Genomic DNA, 20,615 nt, shown 5'->3' on the forward strand with positions numbered 1-20,615 from the left:
CTAGCACAGGCTGCCCAGAGAAGCTGTGGCTGCCCCATCCCTGGCAATGTTCAAGGCCAGGTTGGATGGGGCTTGGAGCAACCTATTCTAGTGGAAGGTGTCCCTACACATGGCAAGGAGTTGAAACTGGGTGATCTTTAAGGCCCTTCCAATTGATTCGGAGAAAACTCCATGAACAAACTCGCCAACAGAGTTTCAAGTTGCTGTTTCACAATACAAACCATTCTGTGCCTCTGTGGTGACACATAACACACTATTATGCCCTGGCCACTTCATCCATCACTTCATATGCCCCCACTCTGCCTTTGAGTAAGAAATGGGCAGAGAAGAAGACCACCCTTGCTCCAACCTCCAGCCAGGAGCTCCGAAAGCTCACCCACCCTCTGCCAACATCCCCAGCTCACTCACTGCCACATTCCTCCCACTTCAACTTCAACACAGGCTAGAATCTCAGGCTCCTGATGCAAAGCTCCAGGCAAAGTTGTTCCCTGCAGTGACCTGGAGATCCGCAGAGCCACCACAGGACTGTCGCAGTGCCATGCAGCAGAGCCAAGGGCTGGCAGGCACAAAGCCCCATGAGACTGAGCTGCCTGGGGCAAGGCAGCTCTATATGTCTACGTGTACTTGCAAAGATGAGACCAGGTGCTTGGAAATCTTCCTCCTTTCCACTCTTCTCCTGCACAGGAATCTTTATGGCTTTACACACTCACTATCTATAATCTTACTGATCCAAGGAGATGGGATAGTCAGGAAGCTGCAAAAACCAGAGGGGTTGTAGTTACAGGCTATGGATAGGGAGGGAAGCAACCTGCACTGCTGCTTCTACTCCCAGCATAACATCACCTGCATCCCTCCAAGTACCACCAACCGTCGGGTCAGAGCAGGCACAGAGAATGAGGTTTGGGAAGTACTGGAGAAGAGGCAAGACCAGGATAAAGGCTGGGTACCACTTTGTGTCCCAATCAACCCATCACATCTTGCTACTGTCAGCTCATTTGGCAAATTAAGGACTAGATACCAGACAGATCTGCAAAAGAAGAGCATCAGGATATACTCGCAACAGAAGCAGCAGGGCTTGTCTGCAGCCTGGACATGACCCACCTCAAGCCCTAACATTCAGGTCCAGCATCCCTGCTGGATGCCCCTGCCCTGGGAAACAGGGACTTAGGATGTTTCAAGATTCCCCAAATGATGGTATGGCTTGAGAGACTGGAAGAGCAAAATGTGCTTGGCACCCAAACACAGACTAGAAACAACATGGTTAAATCATAAGCTGGAGAGAGCCATCCCAATGACAGACCATCAAGTGCTACAGTATGCCTTTGTCGAGGAAAGCGAAGCAAAGGCTGGAAGCTGAAATGGAGCCAAGACAAACTTTGGCGCATGTCCTCCACATGCAGACAGGTCCCCAGGGGTGACTGATGGTATTTGGACAACCCAGCAGGGCCAGCCTCCCTTGCAGGGGGATGCATGAGGTCATGGGTGGGTAGCAAGAAAATGCCGGGGGCTGCAGGAGAGCTGCCAGCTGCCATAGCCCTGCCTTGGCACGGAGAACCTCAACCAGAGTCCAGATGCTTCAGATTAAAGTCCCATGCCTGCTGCTGTTTCCCACAGCAACCCAGAACAACTTGCCAAGCTGCAGCATCCACAAGTCAGGGTGGGGACACTGCCTTTCCTCCTTCACCTGCTCGGACACGGGGGTTGCAGAGGCTTTTCCAGCCCACTCTGCACACAGTTTAGACCTGTGCCTTGGTGTTTCAGAGTAAGACCCAGTGAGGTAAGTCAGGCCAAACCAAGGTGTCCAAAAGTAGGATTTCACCCGGGAAAAGACACTGCAGCATCCCCCACACTGCCCTTTCCTCCTGCTCATTCCTGCCCTCAGGTTTTGGCCACTCCAGCAGAGCGAAAGCAGCAGGAGACCAGAGGACTGAGTCTTCCAACACACTGCTGCCCACCACCATGTGCCACTTGCATCTCCCCCATATGCCCGGTGTGGGTGGCAGGAGAGCCCCGGCACGCTCATCCGATGGGGTTTGCAAAGGTCACCCTGAGAGGAGGTCTCCAGCGAGGGCTGTGTGCCAGCACCGCCTGGGAACCACTTGAGAATAGAGGCAGGAAGAGAGGGGAAAAAAAAGGAATAAAAAGGAAAAAATAACCCAGCTGGCAGCACAGACGCTGACGGGAGAGAGAGGAAGCAGCAGGTTGAGGCAAGGACACGGCTCATTATGCCACCCCCGCTGGTGCAGAGCTGGGAGCGGAGAGGCCGGATCAGCAACGCTGACGGGGGGAGGCAGTGGGTCCTTGGCCTCAGCTGGGGAGGACAAACCAAACACCATCATTATGGCCCTGAGCAGCTTCCACCCCCTTCCCACTGCACGGCTCTGGGGGCTGGGAGCAGGCTCTGGTGAGCCGCAGCACCACAAAGACACGGGAGATGCTGCTGGAAACAGGCTCTCCCAGTACTGATTGTGTTTTTTAAGGTCAGCTTGGATAAAGCCCTGAACTGCTCATTCTGCCCTTGTGGCTGACCCTGCCTGGAGCATGAGACTGACCTGGGACCATTCCCATCTGGACTATCCCATGCTCAAAGCCAGGTGGGCACAAGCCCAGCACAAGCATGCTGGGTCTACAAAGCCAGGGTTGTTTGGGAGCTGGTGAGAGCCACTCAGGTTTGGTGTTTTCCTTGGGGGACCCACCAGGGGCTGGATGAGCCCTGAGGAAAGAAGTCCCCATGGCCTCAGGACAGAGCTTGCCTTCACAGACAGCAGCTTCAGCAGGTGCTAACACCAACGCCTGACCTGGAAGCTGACCCACCAGCATCTCCTTTGAGATGCATCAACCTAAGACCACAGCCAGGACAGCAGCAGGTGGGGAAGAAGGCATTAATCCAACAACAAAAAAAGAGTGCCAGGCACGGATTTGTTCTCGCAGCCCTTTCCTCATCCTGAAGCTCAGGGTGCTAGAAAAGGCGGGCAGCATCTCCAAGGATGGGAACAGGCAGGAAGGAGAAGGTGTGGGCGCTGCTCTCGCCGCAGAGAACAGAGTACAAACCCTGCTGCTGCCAAGCCCAGTGTCCTCAGATGCATCTCCCCTGCTCATCCAGCCAGAGCTGCCGGAGACTTCCCTGCATCCACACAGGCAGGCGAGCCAGGGGGACAGGGGGAGCATGGCAGCTCCTGCCCCATCTGCTCAGTGCAGGGAGGTCAGATCCAGCTCAGAGAAGGTGTCAGTGACAGAGAAAAGGAAGGCTGTCTCCTTTGCAGCAGCACAGCACCCACTGGTGCGCAGGTAGGAGGTTGCTGAACTGGTGGCCTTACCCACTGCTTGACCTTCAGATACTGGGTAATGATGTTTGAACAGAACAGCGCAGGATGTGGGTCCCTACCCCAGCATCCTCTCTGGGACAGAGACCCACAGCCAGAGCCTCGGGAAGAGCTGAAGCTCCAGGGGAACACACAGTGTTGCTCACTCGTGGGGACTGCCCACAGCAGAACCACCAGCCCTGGGCTCCCCAGCCCGCTGTGGATTTCTCTTCCCAGCAATCTGCTTAATTAGCTTCAAAGCCCAGAAGTTTCTCACTTCTGCCCTCCATCCCTCCCCACAAGGCTGCCGCTTCCATGGGTCAACTGCAACTGCTTCACAAAACACACTCTCTGTGAGGGGCCACTACCTCTTAGAATCATAGAATCACAGAACAGTTTGTGCTGGAAGGGACCTTAAAGTTCATCCAGTTCCAACCCCTTGCCACATGCAAGGACACCTACTAGACCAGGCTGTTCCAAGCCCCATACAACCTGGCCTTGAGCACTGCCAGGGATGGAGCAACATATCTCTTCTGGCATGAGACTCCCCGTTCCTAGAAGCAACCATTCCCCGCTCGCTTTCGCCCTGCCACACAGCATTTTATCATTCCCTGTCATGCCTCCCTCAGTCATCTCTTCCCCCAGACGGAAGACAGCCCGTTTATGTAATTGTTCCTTCTATGGAAACAGCTTTGTACCTTTAATTATTCCTGCCACTTTCCCGGCGTGCCTTTACAAGGGTGCGGAAGCGCCGGCGGGCAGACGGGCTGTGAAGGAAGAACAGTTCTGGTTAAGGCAGGCTGTGGTCTGCCCTGACCCTGCCGTGCCCCAGTGCTGGGGCTGCATCCACCCACTGGCCCAAAGCCCTTATTTGTGCCCAGGCAGCTGCACACGAAGCAGATCATTTGTGAGCACAGCACCAGCTCCCCTGCCCCGGGGCCTCCATAACCCTGTGATGAAAGGCTGGAATAAAAAGCATTTGCAAGGCAAGGAATTGGCCATGACTGCACACGCCAGGCACAGACAGTGAAACAGACGGTAACAGTGAGTGCTAGTCTGGTGTCAGCGTGACTCAGCTGCTGTGAGGGGGGACACCATGAGACCCACAACCCTCCCAGCCAGAAGGTCTCCACAGAGTTCAGTGGGGGTATAAGAGGAGCCTGTGTAGCTCCAGACAGAGATAAGCAGGGGGGTTGGAAGAGGGTGATCTCAAGGTCCTTTCAACCCAAACCATTCCATGATGCTGTGCCTCCATCACAGGACGACAGCGAGCCCAACACTGTGACCAACCCCCGGAGAAGGCCTGTCCGTGACTCAGAGCCCACCCAAACACCTCCCCAGTGAGGGGATGACAGGAGCACCTTGTGATGATGACAAATGTGGCTCCAACAGCCTCCATTGCTCACCACCAGCTGCAGCACACACTGCACCTGGCACTGGTACAGGCCTGCAGGCAGAAGGGCCATGGCTCTGCACCAACATGGGACAACAGACTGACTTGTTCATGTGCTGTGTTTATGGGGTCTCCACACACCTCCTCCATCACGATGCTGAACCATTCCCGGGACACCGGGAGCATCAAGGAGGGATATTCAGAGGGTGAGATCCAAACCACACGGCCCTGAGAGGGATCCTTGTGCCGACGAACAGCGCTAGGCCCGCATTACCTCAGCCACACTCCGCCATGTTGGGTGCCCGGCCCGGGAGCGGAGTCCGCTCCCGGGCCGGGCACCCAACATGGCGGAGTGGAGCTGAGGGGTCTCTCGTCTCGCCCCTCCGCCATTGTGTCCTCCCTGCCCCATGCCGGTCCCTGCTCCTGTTCCCGATCCCATTCCCAGTCCCATTCCCATCCCATTCCCAGTCCCATTCCCATCCCATTCCCTCACCCGTGAGAGTCACCGCCCCGCTGACGTCACACCCTTCCAGAACATTCCCCCAGAGACCCCGCCGCTCCTAACCGGGAGCGTCTGACCAATGAGAGAGCGCCAAAGGGGAGGTGCCGGCTTGAATGGACCAATAGGAGCCGGCGTTAGAGAGGCGGGGTGAAAAGGGTTAGGGCTTGGCTTTCAACCCTCCCTCTTGGCCCCGCCCCCTCCTTGGAGATAGCCAATGAGAGGCCGGTTTCTCGGTGACTGACACTCCTCCCGCCCAACGGGGCGTGGCGAGCGTGGGCGGGACTCCCCTGACGTGGCGGGCGGGGGCGGGGAGGGGAGGGTGGGGATTGGCGGAGAGGTGGGGGGGGGGGGCTCAGCGAGCGCACGGCGCCCCGGGACAGCGCGAGCGGTGAGTGCCGGGGGCGGCCCTGCCCCACACCGCCGCCCCATAGAGCCCCACAGAGCCCCACACCGCCCCACAGCGCTGCCCCCCCAGCCCCATAGAGCCCCACACCGCCCCACACAGCGGCTCGGGCCCTCAGCCCCCTGCGGTGACAGTGTGGGCGTCAGTGCCCCCGCCGCGGTGGGTGACAGGGAGTCCGTGTGGGGTTAAAGGGGGGCAGTGCTCTTACCCCATAGGGTGACAGGATGTCGCTGTGGGGCCGGGGGTCAGTGTCTCTGCGCCGAGGGGTGATAGGGTGTTGGTGTGGAAGTACAGGGGGTGAGTGTCCCTGCCGTGTGGGGCTCAGTCCGCCCGCCCCGTGGAGTGACAGCGTGTCTCTATGGGGTGGGGGTCAGGCCTTCTGCGCCATGGGGTGACTGGATGTCACTGTGGTGGCAGGACCCCTGCCCTCTGGGGTGAACAGGGTGCTGCTATGGGGCTGGAGGTCAGCCTCGCTGTGCCATGGGGCTGGGGGTCCGTAGCTCAGCCCCATACAGTGACAGGATGTCACTAAGGGGTCAGACCCCTTGCCCCATGGGGTGACAAGAGTGTTGCTATGGGGCTCACTCCATTTCTGCCCCGTGGAGTGTCAGGGTGTTGCTATAGGGGCTGGGGGTCAGCCTCTCTGCACCATAAGGTGACACTGTGTCCCTTTGGGGTCGGGGGGACAGTCCCTTTGCCCCACGGAGTAACTGGTGAGGCTGGGGTCAATCCTCCTACCCCGTGGGGGTCCATCATCCTACCCCATGGGGTGCCTGGGTTTTGCTGTGGGGCCGGGCAGGGAAGGTGAGCCCCTATATCCCTTAATGGGTGGGGAACAGAGGTTAGCCATTAGCCCTTTTGTCCCCACAGGGTAGCAGGGTGTCCTTGTGGGGCTGAAGACAGGGTAGGAAGGGACTGGTGCCTTTGCCCCCATGGGGCTGTGGGTCAGGATTAACTATGGAGCCTTACCTAATGACAGCATGTCTCCATGGGTCTGAAGTGGGTGAGAACCAGGGTTCATCCCTTTGCCCCCTAACAGAGCATTCAAGTGTGGCAGAAAGGGGTTAATCCCTCCCCTCTATGGGGCTACAGAACAGCCCTGTGGGGCTAGAGAGGACCCTGAGGTGAGGGCTGACCCCTCTGTCCCATCCCACTTTGGAGGGGATAATGTGTCCAGTTGGATCTGTGTGGTGTGGCCAGGAAGGGGTTAACACCACCACCCCTCACATAGGGGGTACCAGTGTGTCCCAGTGGGGCTGAGCTGGCAGGTGAAGTGGATAAACACCCCCTGTGCCCCTCAAGTGACAGTGACAGAGTCAGCAAGGAAGGGGTTAACCCCTGTCCCCAGTGGAGGTGACAGTGTCCCCAGGAGAGCTGCAGGAAAGGGTTAACCAGTGGGGCTGGGGCACAGCAGAGGGGTGAACCCTTTCCCATATAGGTAACAACCCTTCACCATGCCCCTAAATGGGGCACTGCCTGGGGGGCTGTAGTGGGGCTTATCCCCATCCACACACAGGTCTTAGCCCCCCCACTGGGGCTGGGCAGGGGGCTCAGAGTGAGCAATGAGGGGGTTTAACCCCATCCCCACATACTGTGGTGGGGCTAGAAAGGTGCACCCCATATTGGGAGGCAGCACGTGGGGCTTGACCTTGTCCCCACAGCACTGTGGGGCTGGGATCCTACACAGCGGGGACACTGAGGGGCTGGAAATGGGGGACATGGATATGGAGAGATGTTAAGGGGGGCTTAACCCCATCCCCACACCAGTGTGAGCACCCCAAAGGGGCTGGGATCCTACATGGGACACACTGGGGAGGGGGGCTTGACCCCATCCCCACACGGGACCCAGCACCATAGGGCTGGAAAGGGGGAATCCTCTATGGAGAGATGTTGAAGGGTGCTTGATCCCGATGGGGGCTGAAAAGGGGGAGTCCCACATGGGAAAGCAGCAAAGGGGAATTTGACCCCATCAGCTCCCAGCACTATGTAGGGCTGGGAACGGATGGGAGACAATGCTTGGGGGGGGTATGGAAGGACAGCACGTGTGTCTTGTCCCCATCCCCACGCAGGAGTGGGCATAGGAATGTGGGACCCTATATGGGGTCATCATGGGGGGGTCCTGCCCCGTTCTCCCCACGCTGGGGGCTGCCAATGGGGCTGTGAGGCAGAGCAGAGGCAGCGAGGGGAGGGTTAACCCCATCCCCACGCAGGTGCCCGCACCCCAGTGGGGCTGTGGTGGGGCGGGGGGGGGCGGGCACTGTGTGTGGGGGCCCGGGGAGGGGATGATTCATTGCGGGTAGTCATGACATTGCTGCCTGCGGCTGCCAGCCAGCACGGGCACGGGTGGCTCTGCCTGCCCCAGACACTGCATCCCGTCCTGCATCCCGTCCTGCATCCCATCCCGCATCCCATCCGGCATCCCTGACTGAACCCGGGATACGCTGCCATGCCGGCCATCCTGCTCTTCTGGAGCCGCGCCGAGAGGTATGCACTCATCCCGGCTCATCCATCCCGGCTCATCCATCCCGGCTCATCCATCCCGGCTCTCACCGCCAGACCCCCCCTAATCCTTTGGGATGCGGTTTTGTGCTCGCCGAGGGTGGGATGCAGGAGCTGCCGGATTCCATTGTGGGGCATCCGGAGGGGATGCTCTCAGTGGCTCGTGAGTGATCAGGGGATTTGGTGCTATTGGATTTCCTTGGTGTGCCTGAAGGTGACTTCTCAGAAGTAGGTTCTGTGCCGCTGTGCTTGGCTCCGTGCTCGGAGCCAGCTCCATCCCGGTGCCGCGCTGCACCGGGAGCCCCATGCACCGGGTGGTGGGACCTCTTCTGTGGGGCACTGGGGACCCACAGGGGGAAAGCTGGGGAGGTGCATCCCGGTCAATGTGACTTCCTAACACCTCCATCGCCTTCCTGCCGCTGCCGTCCTACTTTGGGGTGCGGAGCAGAGTCCTCTGTGGGGACACCGAGGAGGGGGGAGCTCCTGTGTGCTCCGTGGTGGGGGACGTGACGGTAACGGGGACGTGACGGTACCGGGGGACGTGTGTGACAGGAGCGGGGCGGCCGGGAGGCAGTGGGGAGGAGGATGCTGGAGCTGAGGGAGCGTCAGGAAGCCAATTAAAAGGAAGATTACGGAGAGCGACTCCATTGAAGGGTGTCCCCGTGCGTGTGACAAAGGACGGCAGCTCCCGGCAGCATCCCTCCGGCACCGCTCACCCAGCACCACCTAAACCCCTTTTGGAGCCATCCCGGGTGCCGACCGCTGCCTTCCTGCTGTGCCGGAGGGATCCGGCCACCGGAGCATCCTTCCGTGCGGCATTCCCGGTGACTCCCGGGGCACCTGTGGACAAGGGCGATGTTTAAAATCAAACTGGAGCCTTTGAAAAGGTCGGCTTGGACCATGAATGTGTTCGTCAAGTTCCGGTAAGTGGGTTCCTGCCTCCTCACTGCACGTCCTGCCGTGACCTTGCTCCCCGGGACGGACAAACGGACACAAAGCACAGCTCCCATTCCCGGTGCTGCTGCCCAGGGTGAGCCTCATCCCTCCGGTGGGGACCGCCGGGCACAGGGATTATGTCAAGGGATCGCTATTCGGCTGATGTCATGTGCAGGGATGGAACAAAGCCGCCGTTTCTGACTTCATTATTTCATGTTGGGTCCATGTGTGTGGCTAAGGAGGGGGATGAAGGCCAGGCTGGTTCCTTATGGCAGGGTGGGGGATGCTGTGTTCTCCAACCAGGTGTGGGTTTGTCGGGTGGGTGATGCAGGAATGGGTTTTGTACCTGCCTTCCTTCACCACCACCAGCCCCGCTCCTGAGGGGGTTAAATGGGAAGGCAGATGACTGAGCAGAAGGGGGAGAGGAGCCCAAGGCGCAGCTGATCCCGGGAGGTGGGAGGGAAGCGGTGCGGGGACAGAGTCGTGTTTTATCATCATCATCATCGCACATGTGAGCGTCGCCTCCGGAGCGTTGTCTTAACCCACCGGTCACCTGCCGCCGGCTCCGCACGGTAAAACATGCGTGGGGGGTGTTTCGGGACACCAAATCCCACCCTCCGTGAGCACAGCCACACAAAGGGATCCCTGGCCAGGAGAGCATCCTTGGCTGCATCCCCACCCCGGCCAAAGACCCCTTGTGGGCAGGACAGGGGATCCCGGACAGGGCAATGGTGTTGTGCTGGGATACGAGGTGTTGTCTTGGGAAGCGCCGTGGGGTTTTGGCTGGGTGAGGGGGGTGCTGGTGCATTGGGCTGTGTGGGGTTGGATCCGGAGCTGGGTGCTGTAATGTGCGTCTCTCAAGCCGGTGTGTGATGGGGTTGTCCTCAGTGCATCATCCAGGCAGGGGCAAATCCTGGTGCTGGTCATGGGGACCAGCCCAGCACCAAGGGCTGCATTGGAGTGACCTTTGATGGGAGCAATGGTTGGTTACCCTCAGCCCCCCTCCTGTTGCTCATCCCTGGGTGTTGTGCAGCCCGTTCCTATGGGAAGGGCAGAGAGAGCCGAGGTGGACCGAGGGCAGAGCATTCCCAGCGCCTGCGTGGGATGGAGCCGCCGGCGCCTGTGTGCAGGAGCTGCCGTGGGAGACGCTGTCGGATGCTCTTTACACCCACAGGGACCTTCTCCCACCTCTTCTGTGGCTCACAAATCCGTGGGTGCCCTTATCTCACCTCACTGTGTCCTTCAGAGCTGTGCTGTGCCTCCCTGTGTTCTCTTCCCATCTGCAGCAAAGCACCTGCTCCATGCTGGGAGCAGGTACTTGCTCCAGAGGGTGGTAGTTTGGCCAAGTGTGGGGCCAATTTCCAGCCCCTCTGCAGACACCCATCTGTAAAGGGGTCATTGCCCATGCTATGACCCCAAGGCCACCGGTGGGTGAATGCCAGGGGCTCAATGCAGTGCTATGGTGGCCCTGGCCACCCACATCTGAGCTGCTGTGATTGCAGGATCCTTCTGTGACCTCCATGGATGCTTAAGGATGGGGGAGAACATCTGGCAGCTTGTGTGGTGGTGAAGGACAGGATCAAGGCTCATGCTCCATGCAGAGACCTGTCTGCTGGGGCTGGTTGTGATGGGTTGAGGCTGCCCAGGGGTGTTTGGAGCAAGGATGGAGTGAAACTGGGGTGGTAGCAAGGAGCTAAGTGTGAGCAGGAAGGCTTTAACAGAGGGCAGGAGGTGTGATGGGACAGGAGCAGGGCACACAGCAATCACTGAGCTGTGAGGGGGGATCAGGCCATGCTCAGGGTGTCCAGAGTTTGGTCACATAACCCAAGGTTGAGAAGCAGCAGGAATTGTCCTTGTAGGAGCATGGGGCTCGCTCAGCCTCTGCCCTCCCCTCTGCTCGCTGGGTCTGTGCGACTCCAGCAGCGTGACTGGGGAATGAATTACGGCCACTGGATTTTCCATGCCTTAGTATAGGCATGGCCCCAGCCTCGGCCCCCGCGTGATGGAGCGAGGGAGCCCTGTGTTCCTGGCTCACTGCGAGGTGCAGTTGGAGGCTCTGGGGAGTGCAACTCAGGAGAGAAACTGGTGGGAATTATCTTTTTTCTTTCTTTTGAAACAAAAAAATAAATATATATATAAAAAGCCCTCCCACCACCACAAGATGTTTCTGTCTAACGGCTCCGTTCCCTCTTCGCTAAACACAAATTACAGCTCTGACAGCCGGAGGCATTTATCTCCAGCTGAATGCCAATTGCTTTCAGGAACAAAATGTTTGGAGTTCCTTTAAGGTGAAGGCGGCAGCGCGGTCTCTGCCGCTGCTTTCAGCCTCCAAAGCTCTGCTGTCACCACCCCAGCTCCCATCCCAGGTCCCTGCCTGGGAGAGGAGGGGACACACACGGGCTCCTGGCTACATATAGGCATAGCTCAGCCCTCTGGGCCCACCCAGGGGCAGGGGGAGGACATGATCCTGGCCTGACGTGAGCAGTGGCGTGGCCTTTATAATGCCATGCTCTGTTTCAGGCTCTCCCTACACCCTTCAGCCTCAGAGATGAGTGTCCCTGTCCCTGCCTTAGGGCTCAGAGGGTTACAGCTGGAGCCGGGACACATCTTGGCACCAGGGCTCTGACCTCCATTGGGAAGCGTGGACTTGAGCTGGCTGTGGTGCTGCTGGCCGGTGGGACGCAGGGAGCACCGGCTCCGCGATAAGTGCGTGTGGGTCCCATCCCCAGCCGAGCCCTGTGTGGTGCTCGCCTGACCCAGGGCTCTCTTTCTGCTTGCAGGAATAAGTACTCGGCTCCCGGCAGCGTCGCCGTCATGGGGAAGGACTATTACAAGATCCTGGGCATCCAGAGCGGTGCCAACGAGGATGAAATCAAGAAAGCCTATCGGAAAATGGCCCTCAAGTATCACCCCGATAAGAATAAAGACCCCAACGCCGAGGAGAAGTTCAAGGAGATCGCGGAGGCTTATGATGTCCTGAGTGACCCCAAGAAGCGAGCTGTCTATGACCAGTATGGGGAGGAAGGTAAGTGGACAAGCACTGCTTGCTTTGGAGGCAGGGGTGGTGGTCCAGATTGGGTTTTCTATGCAAGGGAGGCTTTTCACACAGAGGGTTCATGCCTGCACCCAAAATGGGGCTGGAAGCTTGGAACTGGGGCCAGTGAAGGCTCTACAGGTGTCAGCAATCCTCTTTCATCCCATTCCTTTCTGGGTCACCCTCCTTTCCCACCCTGCCTCCTGGGATGGCAGGGCTCTCCCTGCCTTCTGCCCCAAAACCCAGCTGAGACAAGGGAGGTGGAAGGAGCTCACCTGACCTCCTGGATGGTACCTGGGGTAATTCATTAGCAGCCCTTTAATTGACCTAAATATCCCAGCAGAGAAGTATTGCTTTTGTCCACATTATCCCCGCAATTTGGGCACTGGTCCCGCTGTCCTCCCTGGTACAGGCTGACCCACAGCATTCAAAGCTTTTCCCAATTTAAGTAATAGGTCCTTGTTTTGAAACCAAGCGGCTGCTGTTGTCTGGTGGTTGGCACAGAGGAGGAGGAGGAGGAGAAGAGCTGCTCAACCACAGGCGGCCTTATTAGTCGAAGATGGAAGAGCGCAACCCCATTCGAGGAGAGCACCGAATAGCATCTGCATTAATCAGCCCAGGACTTGGGTGCTTAAAAGAGCAGGAGGTCTGGCAGGAACAGGCTGCTGGGTGGAAGAGGCAGCCCTGTCAACGGGCAGGTGCATCCTCTTAATGAGCTACCAGCAGAATTAACCAGCAGTGGGTTAATTTTGACCCGTCAGTTATGTCAGGGCTGTGATGGATGCACCGGGCACAGTGATCTGCCACCCTGTAAAATGAGAAGAGGCTGCCTCAAGTGGGAAACCAGCCTTTCCCCAGAGGCAATGCCGAGGAAACCGGACCCAGCTCAGGCTGGCGTCATGGGATTAAAGGTGAAACCTCCTGGCTGTACAGTCTGTTAGGGGACAGGGGCTCCTGGGGGATTCGGCGAAATCCCCATCACCTGAAGACACCTAAAATAAGGAATGAGTTAAGGAGGGAGGCAAGAGCAGCCCCTTCTTGCTCCATCAGTCTCATGGCCCATGGAAACCTTTCCGTTTCCCATCAGGTGACATTCTTTGGAGCAACGTGTCTTGGGGATCAGCATTTTGAAGGGCTTCTGGGTCCACATGTGGTGGGCAAGGTGAAGTGAAAGCCCCCCCTAACCCACCCACTATATTAACTTCATCAATCAGACCCCCAGAGTTGCCCCATTCAGTGATGGGGGGGGTCTGGCACGAGGAACAGCCTGTCAGAAATAGTCCATCACTGTCACTGTTGTGCCCTGAAAATAGTCCTAGAGCTAGGTCTGGCTTAACCCTTCCCAACCCTCCTGGTCAAAAATAGCCTTGCAGAGCGTGTGTGACCTCTTTGGAGGGGCACTTATCATGTGCCTTGGCTGCCTGGGACCTTGGGATAGTTGCAGTGACGTAAGGCTTAGCCTGGGACCTGGCAGGGGAATTTCCCATGGGAATGGTTGCAAAAGGATCCAAACCTTGAGTTTACCTGTTGTTTTGTACAGTCTGTACTCGGGCAGCTGTGTGCTGACCTGGAGGTCTGCTGACCTCCATCTGCATGGGCACTCATGAGCTCAAAGCCTGTTCTCAGCTACAGGATGTGATGCTCCCAGTCGGTGCAGCCCAAAGGACAGGACAACTTGGGCAGAAGGGAACCTGCCCATGGGGAAAAATGGAGATGGGATAGTCAGGAAATGCTTAAAGGGCATGAATTGAGTGGAGATGACCAAAGAAGAACTTCAGTAGAGATAGCACGGACAAAACCTGGTCAGATTTTGAGCTTGGTGAGCTTGTTTTGTGCTTATTTGTCATGGATTAAGCTGGTACCTTCCTGCCCCATGTTCTTTGCAGGTGGCTGGCTGAAGTGGGTGACCTGCACCATTAGGAGACACTGGAAAGTCTGCCTAGAGCCAGCAGAGACCATGATCCTGCCTGGAAAGTGCAGTCCTGGCATGGCATCAGCTGTCAGAGAGTGTTCATGTCTTGTCTTCCCCTTTCTCTTCCAGGTCTCAAAACTGGAGGTGGCTCTTCAGGTGGCTCAGGGAACACTTTCCACTACACCTTCCATGGAGACCCCCATGCCACCTTTGCCTCCTTCTTCGGAGGCTCCAACCCTTTCGACATCTTCTTCGCCAGCAGCCGCTCCCGAATATTCAATGGCTTCGACCAGGAAGACATGGACATCGATGAAGACGATGACCCTTTCAGTGCCTTTGGCCGGTTTGGCTTCAACGGCATCAATGGGGTTCACCGGCGGCACCAGGAGTCCCTGCACACACGCAGGAAGGTCCAAGACCCACCTGTCATCCATGAGCTCAAGGTGTCCTTGGAAGAGATCTACCATGGCTCCACCAAGAGGATGAAGATCACACGCAGAAGGCTCAATGCTGATGGCCGGACCATGCGGACTGAGGACAAGATCCTAAACATTGTCATCAAACGGGGTTGGAAGGAGGGAACCAAAATCACATTCCCCAAAGAAGGGGATGCCACCCCAGACAACATCCCTGCTGACATCGTCTTCATCCTCAAGGACAAGCCTCACTCGCACTTCAAGAGGGATGGGACGAACGTGGTCTACACGGCAAACATCAGTCTTAAAGAGGTGGGTATGAGTGGGGAATCCCAAGGGGTGGGAGGTGGTTCTGGGTCATGGCACTTGGTACTGAGACAGGAATTGGTTCTTCTCCTGCAGCGATGAGGAAGGGACAGGTAGGTTGGGAAAGACACAAGCAAAGACATCTGGAGAGAGGAGCTGGGTGCAGGACACAGGTGCTGTGCCCCTGCTGAGCACACCTTGAACCTGTACAAAGTGGCATTTGTTGTTTCCCTTCCCCATATGCCTTGTCTTTCTATTTTAGCAGAGGGTGTTCACATGTGGAAGAGAGCCCAGATCCTCTGTAGGAACAAGGGAAAACCTGGGTTGGCATGAGTCTGGTCCCTGCTTGTTCTCGCAGCTGAGCCTGCTTGTGGCTTAGCTACTGTCCAGGATAGCACTCTCTCCCCATGGACAAGAGAGCAGGAGCTGTTCTCATGTGGAGAAGGTTACCTTGCCCTCCCTGAGCAATCCTTGAGCTGTTTTTCTTGGTTCTGCATCCTCTATATAAAGAACCAAATGAACACAAAGCCTTAGGCAATTAGCAAAACTCAGCACATATCAGTCCTGCAGGTCACGGTGGAACTGGATCCATCAGATCCTGCAAACTGCTGTGAGGTGGGAGAGGAAGGGCAGGTTAACCCAGCACAAGACGTGCCATTCACCACTGCTGCTTTATAACTACCTTTCAATAAATCCCAGCTGGCAGCTGCACTTAACACTGACGTTCTGTGCAGCTGCCATTTGCTGTTCCTTTCAGACTGTAGACGCTGTCTGTCTTCTTAATGAGCTGATTTCTTTTCTTCCCAGAGACAGATTTATGTTCTCAAATGCATTTCATAGGAATAAGCTCAATGAGCCAGACCTGAGGTAGGGAAACGTGAGCTTGTGAAACATTGCCAGTGAGTCAGAGGAGCTTTGTTATGGCTCTGTGTCCCTGCTGGGGCTGTGACCTGGTGCTCTGGGGGAAAGGAGCAGCCATGCAGGTCAAGCAGAGCTGGGTGCTCCTGCAGAAAACTCAAGCTTAAGTTTAATCTTGACTCAGGAGCTAACTGCCCTTCACAGTGCAAAGTGCAGAGGTTTATTCCTGTGGTGGCTGGCTTCCCTGGCTGCTCCAGAAATACTCGGGAGAGATTGCCTTATTTATGGAGCCAGCATGCCATATCTCAGATGTTTCCTTCTGTGCATTCCCCTATCTATCTGTAGGATTAACCCCAAGCTGGTTGTGCTGATGTTAGCCTGGTTACACTGATGTTAGCCCAGTTAGCACTGCTGAGGCTGGAGGGACTCTTGCCTGGAGTTGTCCCTTGAGCAGCAAGTGGAGAAACCTGCTCTGGCTCCACGTGCTGCTGCACCAGGAGCCATGGTGCTCATCACAGGGTGTGTTGTGCTGGCCTTTGGTTTGCACAATGCAGTTACATGTGGAAAATTGCTGGTCTGGACAAATTCCTCACCTCTTTGAGCTAGAACTTGTGGTCTCTGTCCTCCTCCACCGCAAACCCAACGTCCTCAGGGAGCTGCCAGCCTGGCTGCTGTCCCCATCCTGTGCTTGCCAGGGTAGGGTGGTAACTCTGCTGCTTTTATCTTCCATAAGGAGAAGGACTTTAAGTACTTTGGAGCACAAGCAGGTGCCAGGAGCTTCCCAGCTCCGTATGCCACCACCTCAGCATGTGATGGAGTGCACCCTGTTCATCACCAAGCCATAGCCTTGGCTGCTCTCCTTGCATCCTTCCTTCTTGTAAGCCTCTTCCACTGCCTCAAGAGGAGCACAGCACAGTGCCAGCCTGCAGAAGGTGCATGCTCTGACCCCACTCATGGCCGTGCTGGAGACCCTTCACCAGCACCCTGCTGCCACATGGAGCAAACTACCTGGTGCTTAGGCACTCAGGAGAGCATCTTCCTCATCCTCATCTTCATCCTCATCTCCTCCATCTTCAGAACCCTCTGCAGAGTGACCCAGGGGTGCAGTGCCCTCCCACCCCCCAAGCCTGGCCCCATTGCACTGCGACAGTGCAGGCTGGTTACCAGAGATGTATGACAGACTGCAAGGACGTGTCTCTTCCTAAAACTCCAGGCTTGTGTCGCAGCGGGAAGCCGGGGGAGGCAGGAATCACACTGCTCCTGGCAGGCAGACCTCAGGGGCTTTGCTGCCTAACGCCTTCATCCTTTACCTGGCGTCACCTTCCTCAGAGCATCCGGATGGCTGGGGCACAACCAGTGCTGACGTTCCCCCCAGTAGCTCCGCTGGGAGCGGAGGAGGACCCAACGCTGACCTAGATAAAGCTCTGCTCTCACAGCTACCAAACCCAGGGTGATTTCATCCCCAGGGATAAACCCGGCCTCTTTCTAGGATGCAGGGCAGCTCCCGCGGTTACTTCAGCAACCGGTTTCCCAAATGCCAGAGGAGTTGAGCAAGAAGGAGCTGAAAACAGGGACATACGGTGGGGGAGTGATTGCCTCGGATTCTTGCATCTTGGCTCTAGGAAGGAAACATTAAGATCCTGTCTGCCTGCGCTGTTACCGCCCGCTCCTGCTCACATCCCTCTCTTTGCCCCATCCACGTGCTCCCACAGGGAGCGAGTTCCTGTTCTCCTTCCCACTTTGTGGCTGGAGATGTCCTTTCCCTGGCACACACAGACACATGCAGCCCTCCGCGGTGGGTGGTGGTGTGCACCAGGGAGCAGGAGGGCTCCAGCATCCCTGTGTGATGCATGGATGGAGCAGAGCATCCTTTCCTCCCCTCCTGCTGGAGATTAGCCAAGCTGCCACTGCTTGCATGGAGCTGGAAACAGCCGTCCTCCCACAGCCAGGAAAGCTCATTCCTGCAGGACACATCCCAGGAGGAGACCAAATGCAGCTGAGCTGTGCAAGGAGGCAGCCTCATCTCTCCTGCTCTCTGCTTGCCATGCAGGCTCTGGCATGGATCCCTCTGTGATAGCTGCTACAGATCCCTGGCTCAGCTGCAGAGCACACATCCGTCATCCCCAAGCCCATGGCCAGCATGGGAAGAAATGTTTGTCCTGGTGCCTGTTGCTGCTTTGCCACTGGAGGCTTTTCCTGGCAAGGGGAATGTGGAGCATTCCCCATCTACCCCAGGAATAGCCACAGCATCCTCCTGCCCTCCCTTTGCAGGGTGTTCTGGGAGGGCTGGGACCCCCAGGGCCAGCCCCCCACCTGGAATCTCAAGGATGTACTCTGGTATCCCCCTTCTTTCCTGTTCCAGAAGCATCTCTCCCTCAGTCCTTGCTGAGAGCCTGGAGACGATCCTGCCTACGTGTATGCCAGAGCTGTCTGAGTTATTTAAGGACATGAGGGTTTTCTTGCTGCATTCCTGCATCACGTGTGTCCCTGATGCAGGCTGGATGCTGTGGGGTACAACAGGGGTGCCCACCAAACCTGCTCCAGTGTGAGGTGTCCCTGCCCATGACAGGAGGATGGAACTGGATGAGCTTTAAGGTCCCCTCCAACCCAAACCATTCCATGATTCAATGAAACCACAAGGGACTGGTGACAGGGACCATCCCCTCTGGCTTCTAGGAGAGCTGCCCCGCTCCGGTGTAACCTTTTGGGGCTGTTGTTGGGGGGAGAACAGGCCGCACAGGCTGTGCTATAGATAACCCAGCACAGGGCTGCTCTGCAGGGTGACAGCTGATGGACTGCGGCGGCATCTGATGATCTCAGCTGGATTTTCCGCTGGGAAAGGGGCTATATTTAGCCTGTCCTGTTGCTGTGAGTTGTGGGGCGCTCACTGGTGGTTCCTGGGAGCACAGGAGGTGGGGATGGAGTGTGCTTCATCCCCTGCAGCCCCATCCATGTTGGGGAGCATCAGAAGAGACCCAGGTTTACTCTTGGTGCCCTTGAGCATCACCCAAAGGGGATGGGATCTGCTGGTGCTGGGACCGCAGGGATGCTTTGGGATGCTTTGGGATGCTTTGGGATGCCATGGGATGCTTTGGGATGTCTTGGGATGCTTTGGGATGCCTTGGGATGCTTTGGGGTGCCCACCCCATCTGATGACATTGTCTGCTCTTGTCCCCCAGGCCTTGTGCGGCTGCACCGTGAACATTCCCACCATCGACGGGAGGGTGATCCCACTGCCCTGCAACGATATCATCAAGCCAGGGACAGTGAAGAGACTGCGCGGGGAGGGGCTGCCCTTCCCCAAGGCCCCCAGCCAGAGAGGAGACTTGATCGTGGAGTTCAAAATCCGCTTCCCGGACAGAATAGCTCCTCAGACGAGACAGATCCTCAAGCAGCACCTCCCGTGCTCCTAAAGCCTGAGGACTCCTCTCCCAAGCAGCAATACTCCTGTGGCTCGTGCAGCACCGGAGCAGAGGTGCCACAGCACTTTCAAATGCAAAAAGAGAACAACAGAAAAACCAACCCTTACAACACTTCCCTTTACACCCCAAAACCCACCCCCAAACCCACCCCATCCATCCACCCATCATCCATCCATCCACCCACCCATCCATCCACCCATCCATCCTCTCACCCACCCCTCCTGCCCTGTTTTCTACTCCAGCAGCAGGGAAGCTCCTGCCCTATCCCAGCTGCCAAAGCTTTTCTATTCCCACCCCAAGCTCCAGCTTTCTCACCTCGCACAAGCCAACGGCACAGGGGGGTTCATCCTATGTTGGGTTGTTAATGTCACCTGCTTTTCCAGGCCACTTGTCCCCCCCAGAGGCTGGACTGGTCGGGGCCTGGCACACTGTACATAGGACTCTGCAGGGTCAGCCATGCCCACTGTTGGTTTCTTCCTCCCCTCTTTGATACTTGCTGCTGTTGGGGGTCCCACTGTACTCATCATGGGTGGCCTCCTGCCCCGTAGCTGGACTGTTTCTCACTCAAGACCACAGTGCTGAGTCCAACTGTGGTCCACTCCTGTGCCAAGCCTACAACCGAGCCTCGGCTGTGCCAAGTGACGTGGGGACGGTCCCATCCATCCATCCATCCATCCTCTGTCCCCCAGATGGGCATCAGGATGAGGATGAGGAGGGGGGAATCCCAGCGTGGAGCTTTCTTGTTCAGATGTGTTGAGTTTGCATTGCTGCTTTTCCTCCTCTTCTAAGTACATATATATAGAGCTTGCTCCATAGATTCACAGCGGTTCTCTGCCCACTCCATGGCTCCCAACGTGGTGCACCCTGACTTCCTTTCTTTTTCCTTTCCTATTCTTTCCAAGGCGGGGGGGGGGACGATGGTTCAGCCAAACCACACGTGCCCCCCCCGCTCTCAAAGGGGATGTGTGTGTGTGTAGCACAAGTCTGGGTGCCAAACCGGAGCCGCGCGTGAGCAGAGCCGCAGGGTTCGCTAGCGTTTTAAGGTCAAACATGGGGATTTTAGTCATAGAGAGGTGCGTGTGTATATATCCTTTTTCTACAGGGACGGATCATCGGGAGGCCGGGATGGGAGGCGCCAGAGGCAGAGCCCGTTCGGTGGCTTCACTTCAAATACTGTATTTTTTTAGAACAAACGCAAAAACAAAAAAAACCCAAAACTTTGGATTTTCACCGGGAGAAGTTTTTTGTATTCCCACGCTCTGCCTCGCGTCCATCCTTTTTCCACCCTTATTTCCCCCTCCTCCCAGGATACAAACCAGGCTCCCATGGAGTGGGAGGCGCGTTCAATGTGGGGTGCTCCCCTTGTACCACCATGAGAAACCCCCCAGCAAAGCATCCCCCTCACCCCCAGGGAGCACGGGTTTTGTATTGACAGGGTTGAACCCGATGACTTCAAGCAGGGTCCTGTGGGGCAGGGGGTGAGTGTGGGGCTGGGCACAGCCCCATAAGTGCGTATGGGGCCGGGTTGAGGACACCCCTTCATTCACTGCCGCTGGTCCCTATGGAGTTCGAGGTAGAGAAGCCTGGTGGACACCATGAGCGAGAAGACAGGACAGCGCCTGCGCTGCTTTG

General features: G+C 57.0%; 1 protein-coding gene across 3 annotated transcripts; it reads left to right on the plus strand.

The window, feature by feature from the left end:
- Nucleotides 1-5,543: 5,543 nt before the first annotated feature.
- DNAJB5 (DnaJ heat shock protein family (Hsp40) member B5) lies at nt 5,544-19,063 on the plus strand. 3 transcript variants are annotated; one of them, XM_034072869.1, is made up of 4 exons: nt 5,544-5,585; nt 11,816-12,060; nt 14,111-14,709; nt 18,741-19,063. In XM_034072869.1, the coding sequence occupies exons 2-4, from the start codon at nt 11,850-11,852 to the stop codon at nt 18,972-18,974; spliced, it is 1,044 nt and encodes a 347-aa protein (XP_033928760.1). In that variant the 5' UTR covers nt 5,544-5,585; nt 11,816-11,849; the 3' UTR covers nt 18,975-19,063. The 3 variants fall into 3 exon arrangements, with proteins under 3 accessions (XP_033928760.1, XP_005143513.3, XP_030899918.1); XM_005143456.3 differs by lacking the exon at nt 5,544-5,585 and adding an exon at nt 8,955-9,022; XM_031044058.2 differs by lacking the exon at nt 5,544-5,585 and adding an exon at nt 11,583-11,741.
- The last annotated feature ends 1,552 nt before the right edge of the window (nt 19,064-20,615 follow it).

Source organism: Melopsittacus undulatus, chromosome Z (assembly GCF_012275295.1).
Source record: "Melopsittacus undulatus isolate bMelUnd1 chromosome Z, bMelUnd1.mat.Z, whole genome shotgun sequence".
In the NCBI taxonomy this organism is placed as follows: domain Eukaryota; kingdom Metazoa; phylum Chordata; class Aves; order Psittaciformes; family Psittaculidae; genus Melopsittacus; species Melopsittacus undulatus.